Consider the following 25,842-nt stretch of genomic DNA (forward strand, 5'->3'; position numbering starts at 1 on the left):
AATTTATCCAAATAATATATGCAGTATTTCTGAATTTTAGGCACTATTTTTAAATTTTAGGTAATCTATTGAAAGCTCAGGCGATATTTCTAAATTCTAGATATAATTTCTAAAGAAATATTTTTATACTTATTATATGATGAAATATTTTTATATTCATTGGACACTATTTTTAAATATGCTTACACTTACTATATTTTATTGTCATGGCAACGCTATCTTATGCTTGTTTCTTGGTAGTGCAAATGTCTATCTATTTGCTGTGTTTGAAGAACTTCATGTAATTAAAATTAACGTACATTCATTGGCTGCTTGTATTTGTTTTACTTTTTCGCTGGCGATATGATCTCATTCTTTGAGAAGCTGTAATATCTGTGTTGTCTAAATAATATTTTCCGTTTTAATAACTTCAAAGATTTATAGAAACTACGAATAATATAGAAATAATTTCTAATCAATAAACTTACGTTTAGTACACGACCCCAATGTTTAATTTGTTTAATAAAATTGAGAATAATATTTCAAGGAAGAGGGTAAAATATTCGTCTGATTCAGGCATTTTTCATTAAATCAAGATTTGTACTACGATGTAACTTTAAAATGTTTATTTACCTATGCCGATTTCCTTGCTGATATCGGTACGCATACAACGTTGATGCCGCTACGCGTACAACGACAGATTTCTATATATATACACGACGACTAATTACAATCGACCCGTATAGAAATGATATCATCGAAAGCGAATGACTTACAGTCTTGCGTAAGGCGCCGTTCAAGTATTACGTAAGCACTATAGGGGGGCGGGGGGGTTATTGATTTGCTTATTTTGCTTATTTTGGGTAAGAACTTTGCTTACTTTTGAAGACAAAGGGGAGGGAGGGGGTAAATAATTGTAATAAATCTGCTTACGTAATACTTGAACGATCCCTAACGCATTGCCGTTGCATTTGTACGGATTTACTCCGTAGTCGCGTCTAAAGAAGTTTTACTTCAACAAGCGTAAGATAGCGTTGCCATGATAACGTTATTTTATGAGTCAGAATTGCTTCTTTAATATCAAATATTTTTTTCTAGTTTGGGTCAAGGTCTCTGCACCCTTCAGCCAAGCGATATTGATCCCAACACCGATACAACAGACGATGGAGCAACCATGTCTCGTCACCACGAATGGTTTACTGCAGGAGTTGCACACTGGCTGGATATTGCTGCCTATAAGGCCACAGGAAGAATCGATAAGGCTGTCGAGTTGGACAAGTTTGTACCTGTCACAGGTAAATGGATAGAAGACAAATATAACTGATCAGGCGTCCATTAAGGGGGTATTCTAGTGTAGAGCGATTAATTTTGGGTCATTTTTAAAGTGTCGTAAAAGAAAGCAATGAATGTTTTACTATCCATTTTTTACCACTTGTTTATTAATATTATTAAAATACAATACAAAAATTAAAAAAGAAAATGTTGAAAATTGAAGAAACTGTCAGCTGATGAAGTGGGGGTCTCAAAAAATTGGCACCTCAGTCTTGACATGATTTCAGCCCGTTTAGCCTCCCGAAATATAAGAAATAAAAAGATTATTAATCTACAATGATGTCGCAATCGCCCGAACTAGCGATGAGTAAAAAATTTTTTTTTTGTTACAAATTGGCGACTGTTTGAAAAAAAGTGTAAAAATTGGAATTTGGGGATAATCCTAGTTCTTGTTATGGATAGGTCTATAAACAAGACTCTCTGAACATTTCAAGTGAATCGGTCGAGTAGAACTCAAGAAATCGTGTCAACAGTACTGAAAAAGTCTGTTCTGAAAATAACGCATTTAAAGTTTTGCGTGAAATTCAAAAAATCCTTAAAAACTCGCTCACGTGATTAACGCCCCCTAATTTATTTATTTATTTTACAAGCCGTTGGTATAAATATTATAATAAGGCTCAGGTCAATATTTTGCAGATTTAATATAATTTAATTAACTATTAGCTATTTTATTACTTATTTATTTTATATTTAATTTATTTACTATAAACTTATTTATATTTAGTTAGTTTTATTTAATTTTTTTTATTTATTATTTAATTTATTTATTATAAACTGATTTATATTTAGTTAATTTTAATTATTTTTAAATATAACTAATTTGTTTGTTGCAAGTATTTTTAACAATTTAATAAATATTTCAATCTTTACAATACTTTTACAATCCATCAGGTTCATCTTACCCTCAAGTTTAAAAGTGAAATCAATTTGGAATTCCGGGCATCCCCCTTCTTAGTGGTGTAATTTAATTTTTTTCAAAATGTCGTCGGATATCGATATAATTAATAATAATAATAAAAAAATGTTTTATCAAAGCAAATACTTTTCAAGTTACTCGCTACTAAAAATTTGCTTTTTTTGGTCTTTTTCATCGTTTTTTGCAAATATCTCCAAAAATACACATTTTAACGAAAATCGTGTGATGAACAAAATTATGTCAATTAAATGAATAAACCAGTGGTGTATGGCATCGTGCCTTAAGGCAACTTGCTGGAACTTCCCGTACCGTAATGAAATTTTCGAGAAATTTTATACGTTTTCAAATATATTATTACAAATACAGTAACTTTCATCATTTTTGCTATCATAAATCAATTTATCTCCAGAACATTAACAATCGTCATTTCATTTCGAATTCAATTTAAAAAAAAATAGTTGCCTAATTTACACAAAATTAAAAAAGTGCTCTCGCTAGTCACAGTCTAAACGCATTTGCAAATAATTCTGTGCGACATTTTCACTTATATTGTGCTCAGCTTGGGTAAACATTTGTACCAGAGTGGCGCTTAGACTGTGCTTAGCCTGGATAATTTTTTGAATTTTTAATTCAAAATTACAAAAATATTTTATGGAAAATAAAAAACGATGTAATAATTTTTTATCCTCAAAAGCCATTGTTTTGTCAATATAAGCAGAAACTTTTTTAACTTCCCGTAGGATAAGTTATTGTAATCGTCCAAAAATCGAAATTGATTTTTTTTTTCATTTTCTTACGTTTTGAAGTTTTCTGAACATTTTGGCATACCTCAAAAAAAAACGGATGTGTGTGTGTGTGCTTTCTGTGTCCACATTCTTTCGTCCACGTTTTCGGGCGCACGGATCAACCGATTTGAATGGTTTGAAAAACATTCGATTCCTATTGATAGGGAGATGTGCTGATTAGTTTTTGGCAAAGGCAGGTCCAGCCGTTACGGAGATACGTCGCAAAAAATGCGGAAAACACAAATCGAGTTTTTGTGAGAACGGAGTATCGGATTTGAATGATCTAAAAACATTCAATTTGTAATGATTGGGAGAATAGGTTATTAGTTTTTGGCAAAGACAGGTCCCGCCATTTCGAAGAGATAGAGCTAAATGTGCAAAAAATGACAGTTTTTGAGTGAACTTAGCGTCCGATTTGAATGATCCAAAAAAACTTTCTGCTCGTATTGACAAAACAATTTCTTTTGAGGATAAAATATTATTAAATTTTTTATTATTTTCCATAAAATATTTTTGTAATTTTGGATTAAAAATTCAAAAAATCACCCAGGCTTAGCACAGTCTAAGCGCCACTCTGGTACAAATGTTTATCCAAGTGCGTTCAGACAGTGACTGTACTGGAGCGCTTTCCAATTTTGTGAGAAAACTATTGAAAAATGTGAAAATGCCGTCAAGCTAAGCCCAGTATAAGTAAAAATATCGCACAGAATTATTTGCAAATTTAGACTGTGACTATACGGGAGCGATTTTTCAATTTTGTGAAACTATTTTTTTGAAATTGACTTCGAAATGAAATGACGATTGTTAATGTTCTAGAGATAAATTGATTTATGATTTATGATTTACATTTGATTTGCTCAGATATAACAAGATAGCAAAAATAATGAAAGTCAAACAGTATTTGTAATAATATATTTGAAAACGTTTCAAATTTCTCGAATATTTCATTACAGTACAGGAAGTTCAAGCAATTTGCCTTAAGGCACGATGCCATACACCACTAGTTTTCATTTAAATCAAGTGTTATTTCCACCGGAATTAAAATTAATCGTATTTCATCTAAAATTAACTTGGTTCAAGAGACTTTGATGGATTCTGGCATATACCATAACATTAGTACAAACTGTTTACAAAAACCTCACGTTTTCATGAAAAAACTTTTTACGTTTTTAAAAAAAAAACATCTAATTTGCATTATATCTCAGAAAAAATAAAAGATCCGTATAAAAGTATATAGATAAAAATTCGAGGTATTTATGTGGCTAATTATTATCTCATTTATTATTCTAGATGACGTGAAGTACAGTTCATCAGCAGTCGACTCATTAGCAATCTTCTATCAAATCAAAATATTCTGGGAGCAACTCGAGTGGCCAGATGTCGAAGGAAGTTATACGTTTGTCGCCAAAATTGTCGATGTAAGCAATCATCAACCATCAAACATGGATGAAAATAACTATTCTGATTTACATGATTCAATTTCTTCCAGGACATTTGTCGTTGCTGTGTCTTCTACGCCGATCGTGTCTCTGATCGTCTCGATTCCCAAGAATGTGCACCTGCAGGCGAACCTGCGACATCCACAACTATCGGAAATGACGCCTGCTCCGAAAAATGGTGTGTTGCTATTAATAATATTGATTATGTGCGACGCAGTTTGGAGCCTTTTGTCAAGGAATTGGGCGTAGATGGAGTTTTGGATAGATTGGCGGATTACAGGTAAGAATTGTAATAGATACATGATACGTGTATACATTTCATAGACATTACACTACGTGGACTGTTAGTTCTTATTTATGTTTTTCGTTGGGTATAGTGCTCGAACATAGAAGGCGACGTCACATATCTGAGCGAACGTTGCCGACGATAATCGCGGAGTGTCCCGATTGATTAAATGTCATATGTAATATGTTACGTGCCTAACATAGGCCTTATAATATATAAACCAATTTTAACAGATGCATTCGATATCATGTACATTAATAATAATATTGATATCATTTCTTACTGAGTTATCAGCCATCACAATTGCCATTATATCTTCTTATATATAAAAATGAATCGCAAAATGTTTTGGTTAGCGCATAACTCAACAACGCCTGGACCAATTTGGCCAATTCTTTTTTTTAAAATTTCGTTCAAGTACAAGGATGGTTCTTACCGCGAGAAAAAATCGAATGATTGCCGGGAAAACCCTAAAAACAGCCCTTTTTTCACATACAAACGTTTTCTAACTAAAACGTAGAATCAATTTGAGCTTTATTGCTATTATATAAAGTTCATATTAAATTACAAGCACTCATAATATACTCCTTCTAAACGATTATTCGGATTTTGATTAATCTTTCTGAAGTTTGTTAAGGAAATTATTTTAGGATGTATGTGATTATAAGTACTGAGATGTATGTGCAATATTGTAGAAATAAATGGAAAAAAATGCAAAAAACGGCATGTCATTGTTGGCATTGAAAACAAATGAAAACTATCATCTGCCAAAAATTTCAATTTATTTATGAACCTAGATAATATTAGAATATGTATAATAAATTTATGATTATGAATGAGAAAAATGAAATGTGTACATTATTATTGCCAAAAAGCAGCTGAGAGAGATGTGCCAGAAATTAAAATAATATAAAATATAGTATATGTATGGCATATTGAACGATACACATATGAACAGGATATGACAAATTAATTCACTTAAAATATAAAATTAAGTATTAATCAGGGCCGTTTTGACAATACTTTTAATGCGATGCATGCGAAAAATACGAGCGCACGCCTCAGGGGGCGCCAACACAAGATTCGGATATTAAATTTCCAATATAGTTTTTTTTTACAATATATAATTTCTTTACATCTTTCACTAATCTTTCCACAATATTTTTAAAATTCATAAAAATTTCACTTTATACCAACAAATGAGAAAGTAAAGATGAATACATACAATTCGGCCTTCACGATATCGATTAGGAGAAGTTTAAAATGCAATTTTGGATATCTTAAATAATAAAAAAATTAAATTAATTTAATCCAACATAAAATACCAGTGTTATGTTATGGTTATGGTTATATGTTATACCTTTTAAAAGACTTCAATATCCAATACAAAAGTGTGGGAATTGAGACTTAGCAGTTCTACATTTAACATCGCTCATATTATAAATGTACCCCAGTAGAAATACATCTGAGCTGGAAATGTTTTTAATGCAAGCTAAATATTTATATATGCACTTTGGCGTGAAGAGTAATTTAAAAAACAATAATTATTATTTTCAGGTAAACGGTAGATATTAGTATAATATATTAAAAAATTGTAGTCATGGGTACAGGACAACGTCTGTCGGGTCATCTAGTTAAGCTATGGAAAATATATGGAAAAATTATGATATTTGCACCTGTATCCTGTGCTCATTTAAACTAAAGTTCAATGAACAAAAAATATTTAAAAATGAATTCTTAATACTAATAATAATAAAATAATTCAAAAGAATCCTTAACATATGACGGTAGAGTCCGCGATTGTCATCGGCAACGTTTGCTCAGACGTGTGACGTCACAGTCCCTTCTATGTTTGAGCACTTATTTTGCGTTCGACTAGCAGTTCATGTAATATAAGGTCTATGATACATTTATATGATATTGAAGTATATGTACATTGTTTTTAGGAGTCCTGAAGAAGCTGAACGTTGCAGAGCAACCTTATTGGCAGTCATCGAAAACAATGTTGACACTGTCAGAAATAAAATATTGGAACTCATCGAAAGTTTAGCAAGAAAGGTACAAGATATTCATAATCTATAGTTTAGAATGTTTTTTTTTTCAATGTTTGAACGAAATTTTTTATTTTTATTTTTTATAATGTGGCATTAACAAATACACATAACCCTGCATTTTAAACTTCCCGAAGGAGAAGTTTATGTTTTCATCAAAAAATCCGATTCTCTAATTTTATATTTTCTCGACGTTTCAAGCCATTCTGAATCGAGTGAGAGCAACATTTGAAAAAAGTATGTGTGTGTGTGTGTGCGAGCAGATTTTTTGCCGTAACTCGACGTTTTCTCGAAAACGGCTGGGCCGATTTCAAAAATTTAAAAGCCATTCGATGTATCTCGACGAGAACTATTGTTTGTCAGTTTTGTGCGACGATTGGCTAACCCGTTTCTTTATAAATCGCAGAAAAGTGAAAAATTTTTCGTCTACGTTTTAGCCCAAATTCTGAATCGATTTTGAAAATTCAAAAACCGTTCGAAACATATTGGTTGGGAATCAGGCTGATTAGTTTTTGGTAGAGATCGGCCGGGCCGTTTTCTTGTAATAAAGTTTTTAAAAAAAAAATTTCGACGATTTTTATGATTATTTTTTTGACGGCTGATACCATAGTCTTCTAGATCATACTAAAATATTACGGCCCTACGACAACTGGTTCAGCTTTAAAAATTCGTCAAAGTTTGCAAAAATTAGTATCGTTTTTTGGGATTTGTCAAAATTAGACCTATCATCGACGTTTGCTTAAAAACGGCTGAACCGATGTATTTCGATGTAGATTATGTATTCTCAGTTTTGTGCAGCGATCGGCTGAACCGTGTTTTTGTAATTTGCAAAAAAGTGTTAAACTTTTCGTCCACATTTAAGCTCATCCTACCGAACCGATTTTAAAAAATCAAAAACCTTTCGAAAGATATTAGTTGGGAAAGATACTGATTAGTTTTAGGTAAAAATCTACCGAGCCGTTTTCTTCTAATTAACTGTTGAAAAAAAATTTAAGCTGATTTTTATGGAACTTTTTTTGGCGATATACATCATGGTCTTATAGAACTTACTGTAATATTACAGCCTTACGACAAATAGTTTAATTTTAAAAATTCGTCAAACATTGCTAAAATTATTATCGTTTTTTTTTTAAAGTAGCATTCATGAAGCATAATATTTACACATTTTTTTTTTATTAAGTCGATTATTTACACATATCGGGAAGTTCATGTAACTTGCCTCAAGGTTAAATACCATACCAACTAGTTACTTTTTTCATCCCCAACCCCTATTTTTTCAGAGCCATTTTATTAATTCAATCATTTTTTATGCCGCGTTGGGTCATTGAATATTTTTGATATAATTATATAACTAGTTCTTTTCCTCAGATGGCTCCGGCATTACGCAGGGCTTTAGCAGAAGGTGCTGAACTGGGAAGTCGTTGCATAGGTTCAACAAACGGATACTCAAATGGAAACACTCAGACTACGGAATGTTTTGCATATACTGCCCTTTTGGGTAGACTTGAAAACGCTTTGGCAACTTTACATAGAGCTCTAAGCTCCACCAATTTCTCGAGGGCTAGGAGTGCCCTTTGGGCTGAATTGAGCAAGGCGTTGTTTGAATTGGTGCAGACCAGTCTGGAGGTAAGGGATAATTGGATATATGTATATATATATATATATATATATATATATATATATATATATATATATATATATCAGTGTGTTTAAGTCTTGTGTAGTCGTAACATCTACAAATATCCTCCAAAAAAATCGAGTGTTTTTAACGAAAAAATATTAGTGATATGGATATATAAATTATTACAGAATAACCTGATGATGGAACGTACCTAGTTCCGAAACGTCGTTATTAAACATCTTCAAAAAACAAATTGTTTTTTATTATTGGATTTACTGTTCGGAAAAGAAACAATCAATATATATATATATATATATGTATATATACTAGCTGACCCAGCAAACGTTGTTTTGCTAAGTAAGGTATATTCTAAACAATTTCTAGAGAATCAAAAATATTAATACTTTAAGTGTATAAGGATGTGTTGTTTAAATGCTATATACAATGAGGTATTATAAAAATAATAAAACCAATTAGTTTGTCTATATTTTGTCAATACAATCAAACTGGAAGTTTTATACACTTTCTATAGAAAACATGGCATAATCCAATCCAAGTCTTTTTTGGTCTTTCGACTTATTGATTACGTTTCAAGTTTTTCAGATTCTTTTTGAATTCGAGGAGAGATAGAAAATGAATTGAGTATTTCTTCTTTGACCTGCTTTTTGAAAAGTTTCAAGTAACATTTGATGAATTAAAGTAAATTTGATAAAAAGTATATATGTAGAGCAGGGCGAGGCACAAAGGTCCAATTTGACTTTGAGCAAATATAAACTATATTGTGAAAACCATAACAATTATATCACAACAAATAAAACGTTTCAAACGAACAATTATCTGACTACGTTTAGTAAAACTGCCAGCTACTTTATCATTGTAGAAATGTGCTTTTTTGCTGTCTTTTAAAAATTTGTTATCTAGACCTTTTACCCCACAGACGGGAAAACTTGGAACGCCCAGGTTGGAAACAGGTTTAATGTCTTATTTTAATTTTAAAGGTATTTTACAAAATAATTACATTTTTAACTAATGCTAAAAAACTACCAACGGAAAAAATTACTCTTATTATGTATTTTCTAAGATTACCGTTTATCTCCCGATACCAAAGTCATGAGAATCAAGGTTATAGCTGGTTATACATCTTTTTCCCTCTACTTTCAAATATTGTTGTTAAACAATGCTTAACTTTACTGATTTTTGGCACATCGGTGGACCTTTTTAATCCCGGACCTTCATATATTACTATCTGTTCTTCGATAAATTCTGGGAAATTATAACTGGAAAAATGTTATTTGACAAAATGTCCCTTTGATCGATACCAAATTTAGGTTCTGAATTTAAAAAACATAAGTAAAAAATAATATAGCCTTGAAAATGTTTTATAAATACCAATGAGTATATAATTATACAAATGAGATCCTTCAGAGCACCGTGTTAATAAAAAAAAAGATTTGTAAAAAAAGAGTGCTACAACGCCAAAAAGTGCATTTTCATATTAACATTTTAAAAAAGTTGATATTTCGAGTTTCTAGCAACACTTGCGATCCGTTTAACGTTTTTGTGTATAAATAAAACTACTTACTACAATTTAATCATAATTAAATAATATTCACGTAAAACATCCTATTAAACGTAATTGAACATCATCTGTCAAAAACGTTTGACATTTGACGTATGAGCCGCCGTCCATTGTTTTATTCAAATTACGCTTCTACAAAAATGTTCAAATTAAAAATGTAAAGATTTACGCAATTTTGAAACAATATCTCACCTTTCCGACAACCTACTGATTAGCACGTGTTTTTCAAGACAAAGACTGGCCAAATCGGTTTAGCCGTTTTCGAGTTTTAGCGGATCATTTGATCGAGAGCTCCATTTTTATATATAAGAAGATATATATATATATATATATATATATACATATAACTATATAACAAATTTTATTTATTGTTATCCAGAAACGGAGACCGCCGTCCCTCTACGCGAGCCTCTTGGAAACCCTCGACGTCCTCCACGAATCCTTCGGAATCGGCGGAGGCTCTTCTTCCTGCACCTCAGAACCAAATTCCAGATGCGCCAGCCCTACACCAGTGCAAAGGGCTCGTCTGGACGAGTGCAGGGAACAGGAGGCCCTCGACAGGGAGCAATTGGAACAAATGAGAGAGTTGCTGAGATTGCATGCTTTGGAAACTGGAGATCTTATACACAGGGTAAGAATAAAAAGCAGGGAAATAAAAAAAAGATGAAGAGTTTTTTTTTTTGTTTTTAGTTCCATTTAGACAGACTGAAGGAGCAGGAAAGTATGCAGGACACTCCTTATGGTATTTTGACTGTTCGTTGCCGATTGCAAAATACCATAAGGAGTGTCCTGCATACTTTCCTGCCTTCAGTCTGTCTAAATGGAACTAAAAAAAAAAAAAAAAAACTCTTCATCTTTTTTTTATTTCCCTGCTTTTATTCTTACCCTGTGTATAAGATTCCAGTTTTCCAAAGCATGCAATCTCAGCAACTCTCTCATTTGTTCCAATTGCTCCCTGTCGAGGGCTCCTGTTCCCTGCACTCGTCCAGACGAGCCCTTTGCACTGGTGTAGGGCTGGCGCATCTGGAATTTGGTTCTGAGGTGCAGGAAGAAGAGCCTCCGCCGATCCGAAGGATTCGTGGAGGACGTCGAGGGTTTCCAAGAGGCTCGCGTAGAGGGACGGCGGTCTCCGTTTCTGGATAACAATAAAATAAAATTTGTTATATAGTTATATGTATATATATATATATATATATATATATCTTCTTATATATAAAAATGGAGCTCTCGATCAAATGATCCCGCTAAAACTCGAAAACGGCTAAACCGATTTGGCCAGTCTTGGTCTTGAAAAACACGTGCTAATCAGTAGGTTGTCGGAAAGGTGAGATATTGTTTCAAAATTGCGTAAATCTTTACATTTTTAATTTGAACATTTTTGTAGAAGCGTAATTTGAATAAAACAATGGACGGCGGCTCATACGTCAAATGTCAACGTTTTGACAGATGATGTTCAATTACGTTTAATAGGATGTTTACGTGAATATTATTTAATTATGATTAAATGTAGTAAGTAGTTTTATTTATACACAAAAACGTTAAACGGATCGCAAGTGTTGCTAGAAACTCGAATATCAACTTTTTTAAAATGTAATATGAAAATGCACTTTTTGGCGTTGTAGCACTCTTTTTTACAAATCTTTTTTTTATTAACACGGTGCTCTGAAGGATCTCATTTGTATAATTATATACTCATTGGTATTTATAAAAACATTTTCAAGGCTATATTATTTTTTACTTATGTTTTTTAAATTCAGAACCTAAATTTGGTATCGATCAAAGGGACATTTTGTCAAATAACATTTTTCCAGTTAAATTTCCCAGAATTTATCGAAGAACAGATAGTAATATATGAAGGTCCGGGATTAAAAAGGTCCACCGATGTGCCAAAAATCAGTAAAGTTAAGCATTGTTTAACAACAATATTTGAAAGTAGAGGGAAAAAGATGTATAAACAGCTATAACCTTGATTCTCATGACTTTGGTATCGGGAGATAAACGGTAATCTTAGAAAACATAATAAGAGTAATTTTTCCGTTGGTAGTTTTTTAGCATTAGTTAAAAATGTAATTATTTTGTAAAATACCTTTAAAATTAAAATAAGACATTAAACCTGTTTCCAACCTGGGCGTTCCAAGTTTTCCCGTCTGTGGGGTAAAAAAGGTCTAGATAACAAATTTTTAAAAGACAGCAAAAAAAGCACATTTCTACAATGATAAAGTAGCTGGCAGTTTTACTAAACGTAGTCAGATAATTGTTCGTTTGAAATGTGTTATTTGTTGTGATATAATTGTTATGGTTTTCACAATATAGTTTATATTTGCTCAAAGTCAAATTGGACCTTTGTGCCTCGCCCTGCTCTACATATATACTTTTTATTAAATTTACTTTAATTCATCGAATGTTACTTGAAACTTTTCAAAAAGCAGGTCAAAGAAGAAATACTCAATTCATTTTCTATCTCTCCTCGAATTCAAAAAGAATCTGAAAAACTTGAAACGTAATAATAAGTCGAAAGACCAAAAAGACTGGATTGGATTATGCCATGTTTTCTATAGAAAGTGTATAAAACTTCCAGTTTGATTGTATTGACAAAAATATAGACAAACTAATTGGTTTTATTATTTTTATAATACCTCATTGTATATAGCATTTAAACAACACATCCTTATACACTTAAAGTATTAATATTTTTGATTCTCTAGAAATTGTTTAGAATATACCTTACTTAGCAAAACAACGTTTGCTGGGTCAGCTATATATACATATATATATATATATATATTTGATTGTTTCTTTTCCGAACAGTAAATCCAATAATAAAAAACAATTTGTTTTTTGAAGATGTTTAATAACGACGTTTCGGAACTAGGTACGTTCCATCATCAGGTTTATTCTGTAATAATTTATATATCCATATCACTAATATTTTTTCGTTAAAAACACTCGATTTTTTTGGAGGATATTTGTAGATGTTACGACTACACAAGACTTAAACACACTGATAATATATATAATATATATATATATATATATATATATATATATATATTTATATATAATGTATATATCCAATTATCCCTTACCTCCAAGCTGGTCTGCACCAATTCAAACAACGCCTTGCTCAATTCAGCCCAAAGGGCACTCCTAGCCCTCGAGAAATTGGTGGAGCTTAGAGCTCTATGTAAAGTTGCCAAAGCGTTTTCAAGTCTACCCAAAAGGGCAGTATATGCAAAACATTCCGTAGTCTGAGTGTTTCCATTCGAGTATCCGTTTGTGGAACCTATGCAACGACTTCCCAGTTCAGCACCTTCTGCTAAAGCCCTGCGTAATGCGGAGCCATCTGAGGAAAAGAACTAGTTATATAATTATATCAAAAATATTCAATGACCCAACGCGGCATAAAAAATGATTGAATTAATAAAATGGCTCTGAAAAAATAGGGGTTGGGGATAAAAAAAGTAACTAGTTGGTATGGTTATTTAACCTTGAGGCAAGTTACATGAACTTCCCGATATGTGTAAATAATCGACTTAATAAAAAAAAAATGTGTAATATTATGCTTCATGAATGCTACTTTAAAAAAAAAACGATAATAATTTTAGCAATGTTTGACGAATTTTAAAATTAAACTATTTGTCGTAAGGCTGTAATATTACAGTAAGTTCTATAAGACCATGATGTATATCGCCAAAAAAGTTCCATAAAAATCAGCTTAAATTTTTTTTCAACAGTTAATTAGAAGAAAACGGCTCGGTAGATTTTTACCTAAAACTAATCAGTATCTTTCCCAACTAATATCTTTCGAAAGGTTTTTGATTTTTTAAAATCGGTTCGGTAGGATGAACTTAAATGTGGACGAAAAGTTTAACACTTTTTTGCAAATTACAAAAACACGGTTCAGCCGATCGCTGCCACAACTGAGAATACATAATCTACATCGAAATACATCGGTTCAGCCGTTTTTAAGCAAACGTCGATGATAGGTCTAATTTTGACAAATCCCAAAAAACGATACTAATTTTTGCAAACTTTGACGAATTTTAAAGCTGAACCAGTTGTCGTAGGCCGTATATTTTAGTAGATCTAGAAGACTATGGTATCAGCCGTCAAAAAATAATCATAAAAATCGTCGAAATTTTTTTTTTAAAAACTTTATTACAAGAAAACGGCCCGGCCGATCTCTACCAAAAACTAATCAGCCTGATTCCCAACCAATATGTTTCGAACGGTTTTTGAATTTTCAAAATCGATTCAGAATTTGGCTAAAACGTAGACGAAAATTTTCACTTTTCTGCGATTTATAAAGAAACGGGTTAGCCAATCGTCGCACAAAACTGACAAACAATAGTTCTCGTCGAGATACATCGAATGGCTTTTAAATTTTTGAAATCGGCCCAGCCGTTTTCGAGAAAACGTCGAGTTACGGCAAAAAATCTGCTCGCACACACACACACACATACTTTTTTCAAATGTTGCTCTCACTCGATTCAGAATGGCTTGAAACGTCGAGAAAATATAAAATTAGAGAATCGGATTTTTTGATGAAAACATAAACTTCTCCTCCTTCGGGAAGTTAAAATGCAGGGTTATGTGTATTTGTTAATGCCACATTATAAAAATAAAAATAAAAAATTTCGTTCAAACATTGAAAAAAAAACATTCTAAACTATAGATTATGAATATTTGTACCTTTCTTGCTAAACTTTCGATGAGTTCCAATATTTTATTTCTGACAGTGTCAACATTGTTTCGATGACTGCCAATAAGGTTGCTCTGCAACGTTCAGCTTCTTCAGGACTCCTAAAAACAATGTACATATACTTCAATATCATATAAATGTATCATAGACCTTATATTACATGAACTGCTAGTCGAACGCAAAATAAGTGCTCAAACATAGAAGGGACTGTGACGTCACACGTCTGAGCAAACGTTGCCGATGACAATCGCGGACTCTACCGTCATATGTTAAGGATTCTTTTGAATTATTTTATTATTATTAGTATTAAGAATTCATTTTTAAATATTTTTTGTTCATTGAACTTTAGTTTAAATGAGCACAGGATACAGGTGCAAATATCATAATTTTTCCATATATTTTCCATAGCTTAACTAGATGACCCGACAGACGTTGTCCTGTACCCATGACTACAATTTTTTAATATATTATACTAATATCTACCGTTTACCTGAAAATAATAATTATTGTTTTTTAAATTACTCTTCACGCCAAAGTGCATATATAAATATTTAGCTTGCATTAAAACATTTCCAGCTCAGATGTATTTCTACTGGGGTACATTTATAATATGAGCGATGTTAAATGTAGAACTGCTAAGTCTCAATTCCCACACTTTGTATTGGATATTGAAGTCTTTTAAAAGGTATAACATATAACCATAACCATAACATAACACTGGTATTTTATGTTGGATTAAATTAATTTAATTTTTTTATTATTTAAGATATCCAAAATTGCATTTTAAACTTCTCCTAATCGATATCGTGAAGGCCGAATTGTATGTATTCATCTTTACTTTCTCATTTGTTGGTATAAAGTGAAATTTTTATGAATTTTAAAAATATTGTGGAAAGATTAGTGAAAGATGTAAAGAAATTATATATTGTAAAAAAAAACTATATTGGAAATTTAATATCCGAATCTTGTGTTGGCGCCCCCTGAGGCGTGCGCTCGTATTTTTCGCATGCATCGCATTAAAAGTATTGTCAAAACGGCCCTGATTAATACTTAATTTTATATTTTAAGTGAATTAATTTGTCATATCCTGTTCATATGTGTATCGTTCAATATGCCATACATATACTATATTTTATATTATTTTAATTTCTGGCACATCTCTCTCAGCTGCTTTTTGGCAATAATAATGTACACATTTCATTTTTCTCATTCATAATCATAAATTTATTATACATATTCTAATATTATCTAGGTTCATAAATAAATTGAAATTTTTGGCAGATGATAGTTTTCATTTGTTTTCAATGCCAACAATGACATGCCGTTTTTTGCATTTTTTTCCATTTATTTCTACAATATTGCACATACATCTCAGTACTTATAATCACATACATCCTAAAATAATTTCCTTAACAAACTTCAGAAAGATTAATCAAAATCCGAATAATCGTTTAGAAGGAGTATATTATGAGTGCTTGTAATTTAATATGAACTTTATATAATAGCAATAAAGCTCAAATTGATTCTACGTTTTAGTTAGAAAACGTTTGTATGTGAAAAAAGGGCTGTTTTTAGGGTTTTCCCGGCAATCATTCGATTTTTTCTCGCGGTAAGAACCATCCTTGTACTTGAACGAAATTTTAAAAAAAGAATTGGCCAAATTGGTCCAGGCGTTGTTGAGTTATGCGCTAACCAAAACATTTTGCGATTCATTTTTATATATAAGAAGATATAATGGCAATTGTGATGGCTGATAACTCAGTAAGAAATGATATCAATATTATTATTAATGTACATGATATCGAATGCATCTGTTAAAATTGGTTTATATATTATAAGGCCTATGTTAGGCACGTAACATATTACATATGACATTTAATCAATCGGGACACTCCGCGATTATCGTCGGCAACGTTCGCTCAGATATGTGACGTCGCCTTCTATGTTCGAGCACTATACCCAACGAAAAACATAATAAGAACTAACAGTCCACGTAGTGTAATGTCTATGAAATGTATACACGTATCATGTATCTATTCAATTCTTACCTGTAGTCCGCCAATCTGTCCAAAACCCCATCTACCCCCAATTCTTTAACAAAAGGCTCCAAACTACGACGCACATAATCGATATTATTAATGGCAACACACCATTTTTCGGAGCAGGCGTCATTTCCGATAGTTGTGGATGTCGCAGGTTCGCCTGCAGGTGCACATTCTTGGGAATCGAGACGATCAGAGACACGATCGGCGTAGAAGACACAGCAACGACAAATGTCCTGAAAAAAAAAAACTAGTTGGTTTGGTATTTAGCCTTGAGGCAAGTTACAAGAACTTCCCGATATGTGTAAATAATCGACTTAATCAATAAATAAATAATTTAATTTATGAGTGATTAGAAGTATTCCGAGTGGGTTTATTACACATTATTGAACACGAACGAACACTTTGACTCGGAGTATTTTCTAATAGCAAATTTTCAAAAATCAACCATTTTTATAATTGAACCAGTTTCCATAGGACTTTAATGGTTTAGTATGTTCATTACAACCAAGTACTTTATAATTATACCAAGTAAATCGTCTAATTTTAATGTTAAGAAACGTTAAAAAATCTAATCATTTTCTTAAATTTTGATGAATTTTTAAAATTAAACTACTTGTCGTAAGGCTGTGATATTTCACTAAATTCTATAAGACCATGATATATATCGCCAAAAAAAGTTCCATAAAAATCGGCTTCAATTTTTTTTTTCAACAGTTAATTACAAGAAAACGGCTCGGTAGATTTTCACCTAAAACTAATCAGCATTATTCCCAACTAATATCTTTCGAACAGTTTTTGATTTTTTAAAATCGATTCGGTAGTTTTAGCCTGAATGTGGACGAAAATTTAACACTTTTTTTCAAATTACAAAGTAACGGTTTGGCAGATCGTCTCACAAAACTGACAAACGATAATCCTCATTGAGATACATCAAATGGCTTTTAAATTTCTGAAATCGGTTCAGGCGTTTTTAAGAAAACGTCGATCAAAGGTTTGATTTTGACAAATGCCAAAAAAACAATACTAATTTTTGCAAACTTTGAAGATTCTTTAAAATTAAACGACTTGTGGTAGGACCGTAATATTTTAGTATGACCTACAAGACTGCGGTATCTACCGTCAAAAAAAAATTATAAAAATCGTCAAAATTTTTTTTTTAAAAACTTTATTACAACAAAACGGCCCGGCCGATCTTTACCAAAAACTAATCAGCACGATTCCCAACTGGAGCGAATTGCTGCTCCAATGTTCAAAAAACTGCAACACCGCACAAGCAGAAAGCTGTTCGCTTCATACAGGGCAATAAAAAATATTTACCCAAATATTAGGTATAATAGTTAGTACAACTTTAAGCGTCACCAAGAAAGCACATAAAAGGTACCCGCATGACGAGCGAAAGCAGTCAAATTTCTCTTAAGTTTGTTATTATAATTAACCGCCCGACTCGCGAAACCAGTCAAAGTAAACTAAAATAATATTATAAAATCTTACTAATAAGTGAAATGAATTATTGAATTACAAAGTGTGTTTCAATATAAACCCCAAATTTACATTTATGGGAAATGTCCCACCAACCAATATCTATCGAACAGTTTTTGAATTTTCAAAATCGATTCAGAATTGCGGGCTAAAACGTGGACGAAAATTTTTTCACTTTTCTGCAATTTACAAAAAAACGGCCTGGCCGATCGTTGTACAAAGCATCAGAAACGCTAGTCCTCATCGAGATACATCGAGTGGCTTTTAAATTTTTGAAATCGGTCCAGCCGTTTTCGAGAAAACGTCGATTTACGGCAAAAAATCTGTTCACACACACACACACATACTTTTTCCTTAAATTTGGTCTCATTCGATTCAGAATGGCTTGAAACGTCGAGAAAACATAAAATTAGCGAGTCGGATTTTTTGATGAGAACATAAACTTCTCCTTCGGGAAGTTAATTATGTAGACCAGAATAGTTATTTTCATTCATGTTTGATGGTTGATGATTGCTTACATCGACAATTTTGGCGACAAACGTATAACTTCCTTCGACATCTGGCCACTCGAGTTGCTCCCAGAATATTTTGATTTGATAGAAGATTGCTAATGAGTCGACTGCTGATGAACTGTACTTCACGTCATCTAGAATAATAAATGTGATAATAATTAGAAAGATAAATACCTCGAATCTATATACTTTCATACGGATCTTTTATTTTTTCTGAGATATAATGCAAATTAGATTTTTTTTTTTAAAATGTAAAAAGTTTTTTCATGAAAACGTGAGGTTTTTGTAAACAGTTTGTACTAAAGTTATGGTATATGCCAGAATCCATCAAAATCTCTTGAACCAAGTTAATTTTAGATGGAATACGATTAATTTTAATTTTGATAGAAATGGCACTTGATTTAAATGAAAACTAGTGGTGTATGGCATCGTGCCTTAAGGCAAATTGCTTGAACTTCCCGTACCGTAATGAAATATTTGACTTTGAAACGTGTTCAAATATATTATTACAAATACTGTAACTTTCATTATTTTATACTATCTTGTTATATCTGAGCAAATCAAATGTAAATCATAAATCAATCAATTTATCTCGAGAACATTAACAATCGTCATTTCATTTCGAATTCAATTTCAAAAAAATAGTTGCCAATTAATACAAAATTGAGAAAATGCTCCCGTATAATCACATTCTAAACGCATTTGCAAATAATTCTGTGCGATATTTTTACTTATACTGGGCTTAGCTTGACGGCATTTTCACATTTTTCAATAGTTTTCTCACAAAATTGGAAAGCGCTCCAGTACAGTCACTATCTGAACGCACTTGGATGAACATTTGTACCAGAGTGGCGCTTAGACTGTGCTTAGCCTGGGTAATTTTTTGAATTTTTAATACGAAATTACAAAAATATTTTATGGAAAATAATAAAAAATGTACTCATTTTTTATCTTCATAAATAATTGTTTTGTCAATAAAAGATCATTCAATTTATAGATCATTGAAATCAGACGCTTAGTTCACTCAAAAACTGCCATTTTTTGCACATTTAGCTCCGTATCTCCTAAACGACTAGATCTGTCTTTGCCAAAAACTGATCACCTGTTCTCCCAATCATTACAAATTGAATGTTTTTTAGATCATTCAAATTTGATACTCCGTTGTCCCAAAAACTCGATTTGTATTTTATGCACTCTTTGCTCCGTATCTCCGTAACGGCTGGACCAGCCTTTGCCAAAAACTAATCAGCACATCTGCCTATCAATAGGGATCGAATGTTTTTTGAACCATTCAAATCGGTTGATCCGTGCGCCCGAAAACGTGACCGAAAATTTGCATCCATACATACATACACACACACACATCCATTTTTTCTGAGGTATGCGAAAATGTTCAGAAACCTTCAAAACGTCGAGAAATGTGAAAATTTTGAATTTTGATTTTTAGACGATTACAATAACTTAACCTACGGGAAGTTAAAAATTACCCAGGCTAAGCACAGTCTAAGGGCCACTCTGGTACAAATGTTCAGCCAAGTGCGTTTTAGACTGTTTATGTACTACTGGAGCACTTTTCCAATTTTGTGAAAACTATTAAAAAATGTAAAAATGCCGCCAAGCTAAGCACAGTATAAGTGAAAATGTCGCACAGAATTATTTGCAAATGAGTTTAGACTGTGACTAGGAGCACTTTTTCAATTTTGTGTAAATTAGGCAACTATTTTTTTTTTTTGAAATTGAATTCGAAATGAAATGACGAAATGACGATTGTTAATGTTCTGGAGATAAATTGATTTATTTATGATTCACATTTGATTTGCTCAGATATAACAAGATAATGAGTAAAAATAATGAAACAATTACAGTATTTGTAATAATGTATTTGAAAACGTTTAAAATTTCTCGAATATTTCATTACGGTACGGGAAGTTCCAGCAATTTGCCTTAAGGCACGATGCCATACATCACTAGTATTTGTCTTCTATCCATTTACCTGTGACAGGTACAAACTTATCCAACTCCACAGCCTTATCGATTCTTCCTGTAGCTTTATAGGCAGCAATATCCAACCAGTGTGCAACACCAGCAGTAAACCATTCGTGGTGACGAGACATGGTTGCTCCATCGTCTGTTGTATCGGTGTTGGGATCAATATCGCTCGGTTGAAGTGTGCAGAGACCTTGGCCCAAACTAGAAGAAAACAATTGAAATATTAAATTTACTGCAATAATAGAATAAATTTATTTATTAACTAGATTGGCCATACGATCTTAAATAAAGTGTCAATAATAAAAAGAAAGAGATATCTCATGGGAGATAATCTCTTAAATGCATTAACACCAACATCAATTATTGTCTTAAAAATTGTATATTATTTTATAAACAATAAAACTATGCAAAAAAAAATATCTACTAGATGACGCGACAGACGTTGTCCTGTACCCACATCTGCGTTTTTTTTAATATCCTATACTAATATTTATACTGTTCAGTTAAAAATAATAATTATTGTTTTTCGAACTACTATTTACACCAATATATGAGTGATGTTGAATGTAAAACTGTTTCAAATAAAATGATGATTCTCAATTCCCACAGTTAATACTTTAATTATCCCTTTAACAGATATTAAAATATGTTCAATAAAATAGTATATTAGTAATATACACTACAATTTATTAAACAAATTTATTTCCATTATCTCTATTTTAATGCCAAGGGTTATCAAATATTATTAGTCATACCTGTAGATGTGGATGTATAAATAAATGATTTTTTGTTTATTCACGACTAAAACATTGATTTTCCAAATTTATCACACGAAAAATCATCGTCTGCCTTTGTGATTTATGGCATAAGATATACGTTTTGGAAATTGAAGTCTTTTAAAAAGTATACCAAATTCAGAAAGAATTAATATATAGCATTCGCGGTAAAGGTACAACATCACCTTGGATTTTTCTACCCAAAATAATTGCTTCAATAATGTTGCCCATAATTTTTATGATTTCGTACCATATTTTAACTGGCTTTCAGTATTTTAATATCTAAATTACATTTTTCTCACTAATAATTCAATATACATTATTACTTAAGTTCGTATTTGAAGTGAATTAATTTGACAAATCCTGTTCACGTGTGCTCTATTCAACCTACGATCAACAAAATTATTGCAGTAAACGGAGAGGAAAAAAGCGTGTGCTCTGCGAATTTTTTTACTGTGCTCCAATTTGCGTGATATTTTGGACATATGCTAAGCTTAATCTTAAATTCGGAAGTGAAAATAATTTGCATTCCGTCACCACCCCCCAAATTAATTGAATTATAATTCTTTTAATTCTGATTTTATCAGAACTTGTAATATACTATTTTAAAGGTAATTAAATGACCTACAACTTTCTCTATCATAAATTTTACCGTAGCTTCTCTTATTTTGAAACGGCGAAGGGTTAAAGGGCTCGAAAGACACTCTGGTTTACGGCCGCGCACTCTTTAAACAATCATAACTCTATCAATATTTGTGTAACAGAAAAATAATAAAAAAGCAATAATTAGTCAAAAAAAGACCTTGAATTTCAGATATATAATAATGAGAAATTGGTTGTTTTTTCATGGATTTTTTTCATGAAATCATGAGTTTTTTGAAAATCGTTTATACTAAAGTTGTGGTATTTTCCAGAAACCATCAAGATCTATTAAACCAAGTTAATTCTAGATGGAATACGATTATTTTTAATTTTGGTGAAAATGGCACTCATAAATTATTTGATTTAAATGAAAAAACTTTGTATGCGTATTTTATTTGCATGATAGACAACTCATTTTACACGCAAAAGTACTCATTTCATTTTAAAGCACTATAAAACCCAATTTTCATATCTAGCTTAATATTTATCCTAGAACACTATAAAGCAGCGATTTATTAAGAATTTAATTTATATAATTTTGTTTATTTCATTATTTTCGTTAAAATGTATATTTCTGAAAATATTAGCAAAAACACGCTTTTAATTTTTCTTTAACGTATAGTTAAAAAATAATAATCTGCCAAATTGAATTTTAATATAGACGTCAGACGCATCTTGACTCTATCTTATTATATTATTTTAATTTTTGGCACATCTCAGCTGCTTTTCGGCAATAATAATGTAGACATCACATTTTTCTTATTCATAATCATGAATTTATTATATTTTAATATTGACTTAGCCTATAAGTTAATCGAAATGTTTGGCAAATGACAGTCTTAATTTGTTTTTAATGCCAAACTATGCCTTAAATATTTTCAAGGTCAAAGAATGATAAGCGGGTTTTTGAAATTTTTTCTATTTTTTTTCTACAATCTAACTATATTACTATGAATTAAAAAGTTCTAGAAAATTCCCTTAACAAACTTCAGGAAGATTTATAAATTCCGAATAATAGTTTAGGAGGATTAACCATTCATACGAAGAATTTTATATATAAGATTATCTTACATGACAAATCGTTTGATGACCAAGTACAATTCAAACAGCGCTGTGCCCATAGCCGTAGGTTCTTTTGGAGGGTACTCTCCAGCACTCGTAGAAACAGTACCAGGAACCCTGTAGTCTCGTACTCTGTGCAAGGTCCTGCACACAGTCTCCACTTCTGGTTTGATTATAGTTGACAAAAGTCTCTCGTACTCTTTGTACAAAACACTTGCATAAGGCAGATTAGCAATCCTGAAAAAAACAACAAGAAATATAACACAGTGCACATGTATATCATTTTTAACTTTCCGTAGGGTAGTTATAGTAATGGACCGAAAATCGAAAATGAAAATTTTTGTATTTCTCGACGTTTTGAAGGTTTCTGAACATTTTTAAGAGGCATACCTCAGAAAAAATGGATGTGTGTGTATGTATGGATACAATATTTCTTCCACGTTTTCCGATTTGAATGCTTTAAAAAACATTCGATTCCGATTGATAGGGAGATGTGCTGATTAGTTTTTGGTAAAGGCAGGTCTAGCCGTTCCGAAGATATGGGGCAAAAAGTGCCAAAAACGGTACCTCAGTTTTTAAGAGAACGGAGCGTCCGATTTTAATAATTCAAAAAACATTTTACTTGTATTGACAAGATGAAGAATTGATCAAATTTTCATAAGGGCAGGTCTAGCGGTTTCGGAGATCTAACGAAAAAAAGTAAAAAAAAGCCATTTGGCGGTCAAAAATGATCATTAGACATATGCACATAAAATTATCAGATATTTTATAGAGATTTTAACAATAAGTATGAATCCGTTAGACAGCGACGCGACGCTTACGCGCTTTATATTTTGTCTCTATGAAGTTTAAGCAGTACGATTGCTTTGAAAAAAAGTTCAGATCTTCTAAAATATGTCAAAATAAAGAAAACATTTTTTCTCAAAAAAAAAAAATTTAAAGAAATTTTTTTTTTTCAAAAAAAAGTAATTTTTTGTCCAATTCATAGTTTCTCAAAAATCTCATTTTTTCGAAGTAAAATTTTTTCAAAAATGTTAATCGTTTTTAAAAATAGGGAGATGTGCTGATTGTTTTTGGCAAAGGCAGGTCCAGCCGTTACGCAAATACTGACCAAAGAGTGCAGAAAATACAAATCGAGTTTTTGAGAGAATGGAGTATCCGATTTAAATGATCTAAAAAACATTCAATTTGTAATGATTGGGATAAGTGGTTTATTAGTTTTTGGCAAAGACAGGTCCCGTCATTTCAAAGATACAAGGCTAAATGTGCTAAAAATGGCAGTTTTTGAAGGAACTAAGCGTCCGATTTGAATTATCTAAGGAAACTTTCTGCTTGTATTGAAAAAACAATTGCTTTTGAGGATACCAAATTATTACATCTTTTTTTATTTTCCATAAAATATTTTTGTAATTATGGATTAAAAATTTAAAAAATTACCCAGGCCAAGCACAGTCTAAGCGCCAATCTGGTATAAATGTTTTCGCAAGTGCGTTTAGACTGCTTATGTACTGGAACAATTTTACAATTTTGTGAAAACATTGAAACTATTGAAAAATGTGAAAATGCCGCCAAGCTAAGCACAGTATAAGTGAAAATGTCGCACAGAATTATTTGCAAATGCGTTTAGACTGTGACTATGCGGGAGCACTTTATCAATTTTGTGTAAATTAGACAACTTAACTATTTTTTTGAAATTGAATTCGAAATGAAATGACGATTGTTAATATTCTGGAGATAAATTGATTCATCATTTACATTTGATTTGCTCAGATATAACAAACAAGATAGCAAAAATAATGAAAGTTACACTATTTGTAATACTCTATTTAAAAACGTTTAACACTCCTCGAATACTTCATTACGGTACTGTAAGTTCCAGAAATTTCCCTTAAGGCACGATGCCATACACCACTAGTTACTATCCATACTATCTCACTTACTCTTGGAATAATTTATCGTGGTACTCCAGAGCCCTTTGCAAATCGCTCCTGATCAACTGCATCAGCCTGACCATCCTCCTCAGGCCCTCCTCGCCCTGTTCAGCAGCCCCCAAACCGCTGTTCCATTTTAGTTCCTGGTCATCGGAACAATCAGGCGACATGGGCGGCACTGGACTTGTGCAGGCTGATGAAGGCATCGATGCACTGTTGTTGTCCAGTACTCGAGTGAACCATGATCTGGCGCCTGAACGTATGGCGCAGATTAGGGCATGGCGAAGGTCCCATGATGGAGTGGAATCTGGGGAAATGGGAATGATTAGAAAAGTTGTTATATATATAATAAACCAATAAATTATAATAAACAATATAACTTAACTAGGGAAACGGAGACGTAAAAAGCATATTTATTTTGCAATGTGATATCAGTAGAAACAATTAACCGATTAATTACTCTGCAAATTAGTAAATAACAGCTCTGTTTATTGCTTAATCTACTTATTCAATATTTTTAACTTCCCGTAGGGTAAGTTATTGTAATGGGCCGAAAATCGGAATTGAAAATTTTTACATTTCTCGACGTTTTGAAGGTTTCTGAACGTTTTGGCATACTTCAGAAAAAATGGATGTGTGTGTGTGTGTATGTATGTATGGATACAAATTTCCAGTCACGTTTTAGGGCGCACGGATCAACCGATTTGAATGGTTTT

General features: G+C 31.9%; 1 protein-coding gene and 1 pseudogene across 1 annotated transcript in view; one reads left to right on the plus strand and one right to left on the minus strand.

The window, feature by feature from the left end:
• The window catches only part of LOC113388513 (protein unc-13 homolog 4B-like), a 27,841-nt gene extending 17,023 nt beyond the window's left edge, over positions 1-10,818 (plus strand). The window contains exons 14-21 of the mRNA XM_026625888.1: positions 1,078-1,274; positions 4,303-4,430; positions 4,502-4,731; positions 6,684-6,795; positions 8,157-8,414; positions 10,368-10,619; positions 10,679-10,755; positions 10,800-10,818. Coding sequence (XP_026481673.1) covers positions 1,078-1,274; positions 4,303-4,430; positions 4,502-4,731; positions 6,684-6,795; positions 8,157-8,414; positions 10,368-10,619; positions 10,679-10,755; positions 10,800-10,818 — 1,273 coding nt within the window. The remainder of the gene's footprint in view (positions 1-1,077; positions 1,275-4,302; positions 4,431-4,501; positions 4,732-6,683; positions 6,796-8,156; positions 8,415-10,367; positions 10,620-10,678; positions 10,756-10,799) is intronic.
• A 20-nt stretch (positions 10,819-10,838) lies between these two features.
• LOC113388514 lies at positions 10,839-25,417 on the minus strand (annotated as a pseudogene).
• Between the last annotated feature and the right edge of the window lie 425 nt (positions 25,418-25,842).

This window comes from Ctenocephalides felis, unplaced genomic scaffold (assembly GCF_003426905.1).
Source record: "Ctenocephalides felis isolate EL2017-DRISC unplaced genomic scaffold, ASM342690v1 CF-g0.4_SCAFFOLD_03572, whole genome shotgun sequence".
NCBI classification, from domain to species: Eukaryota; Metazoa; Arthropoda; class Insecta; order Siphonaptera; family Pulicidae; genus Ctenocephalides; species Ctenocephalides felis.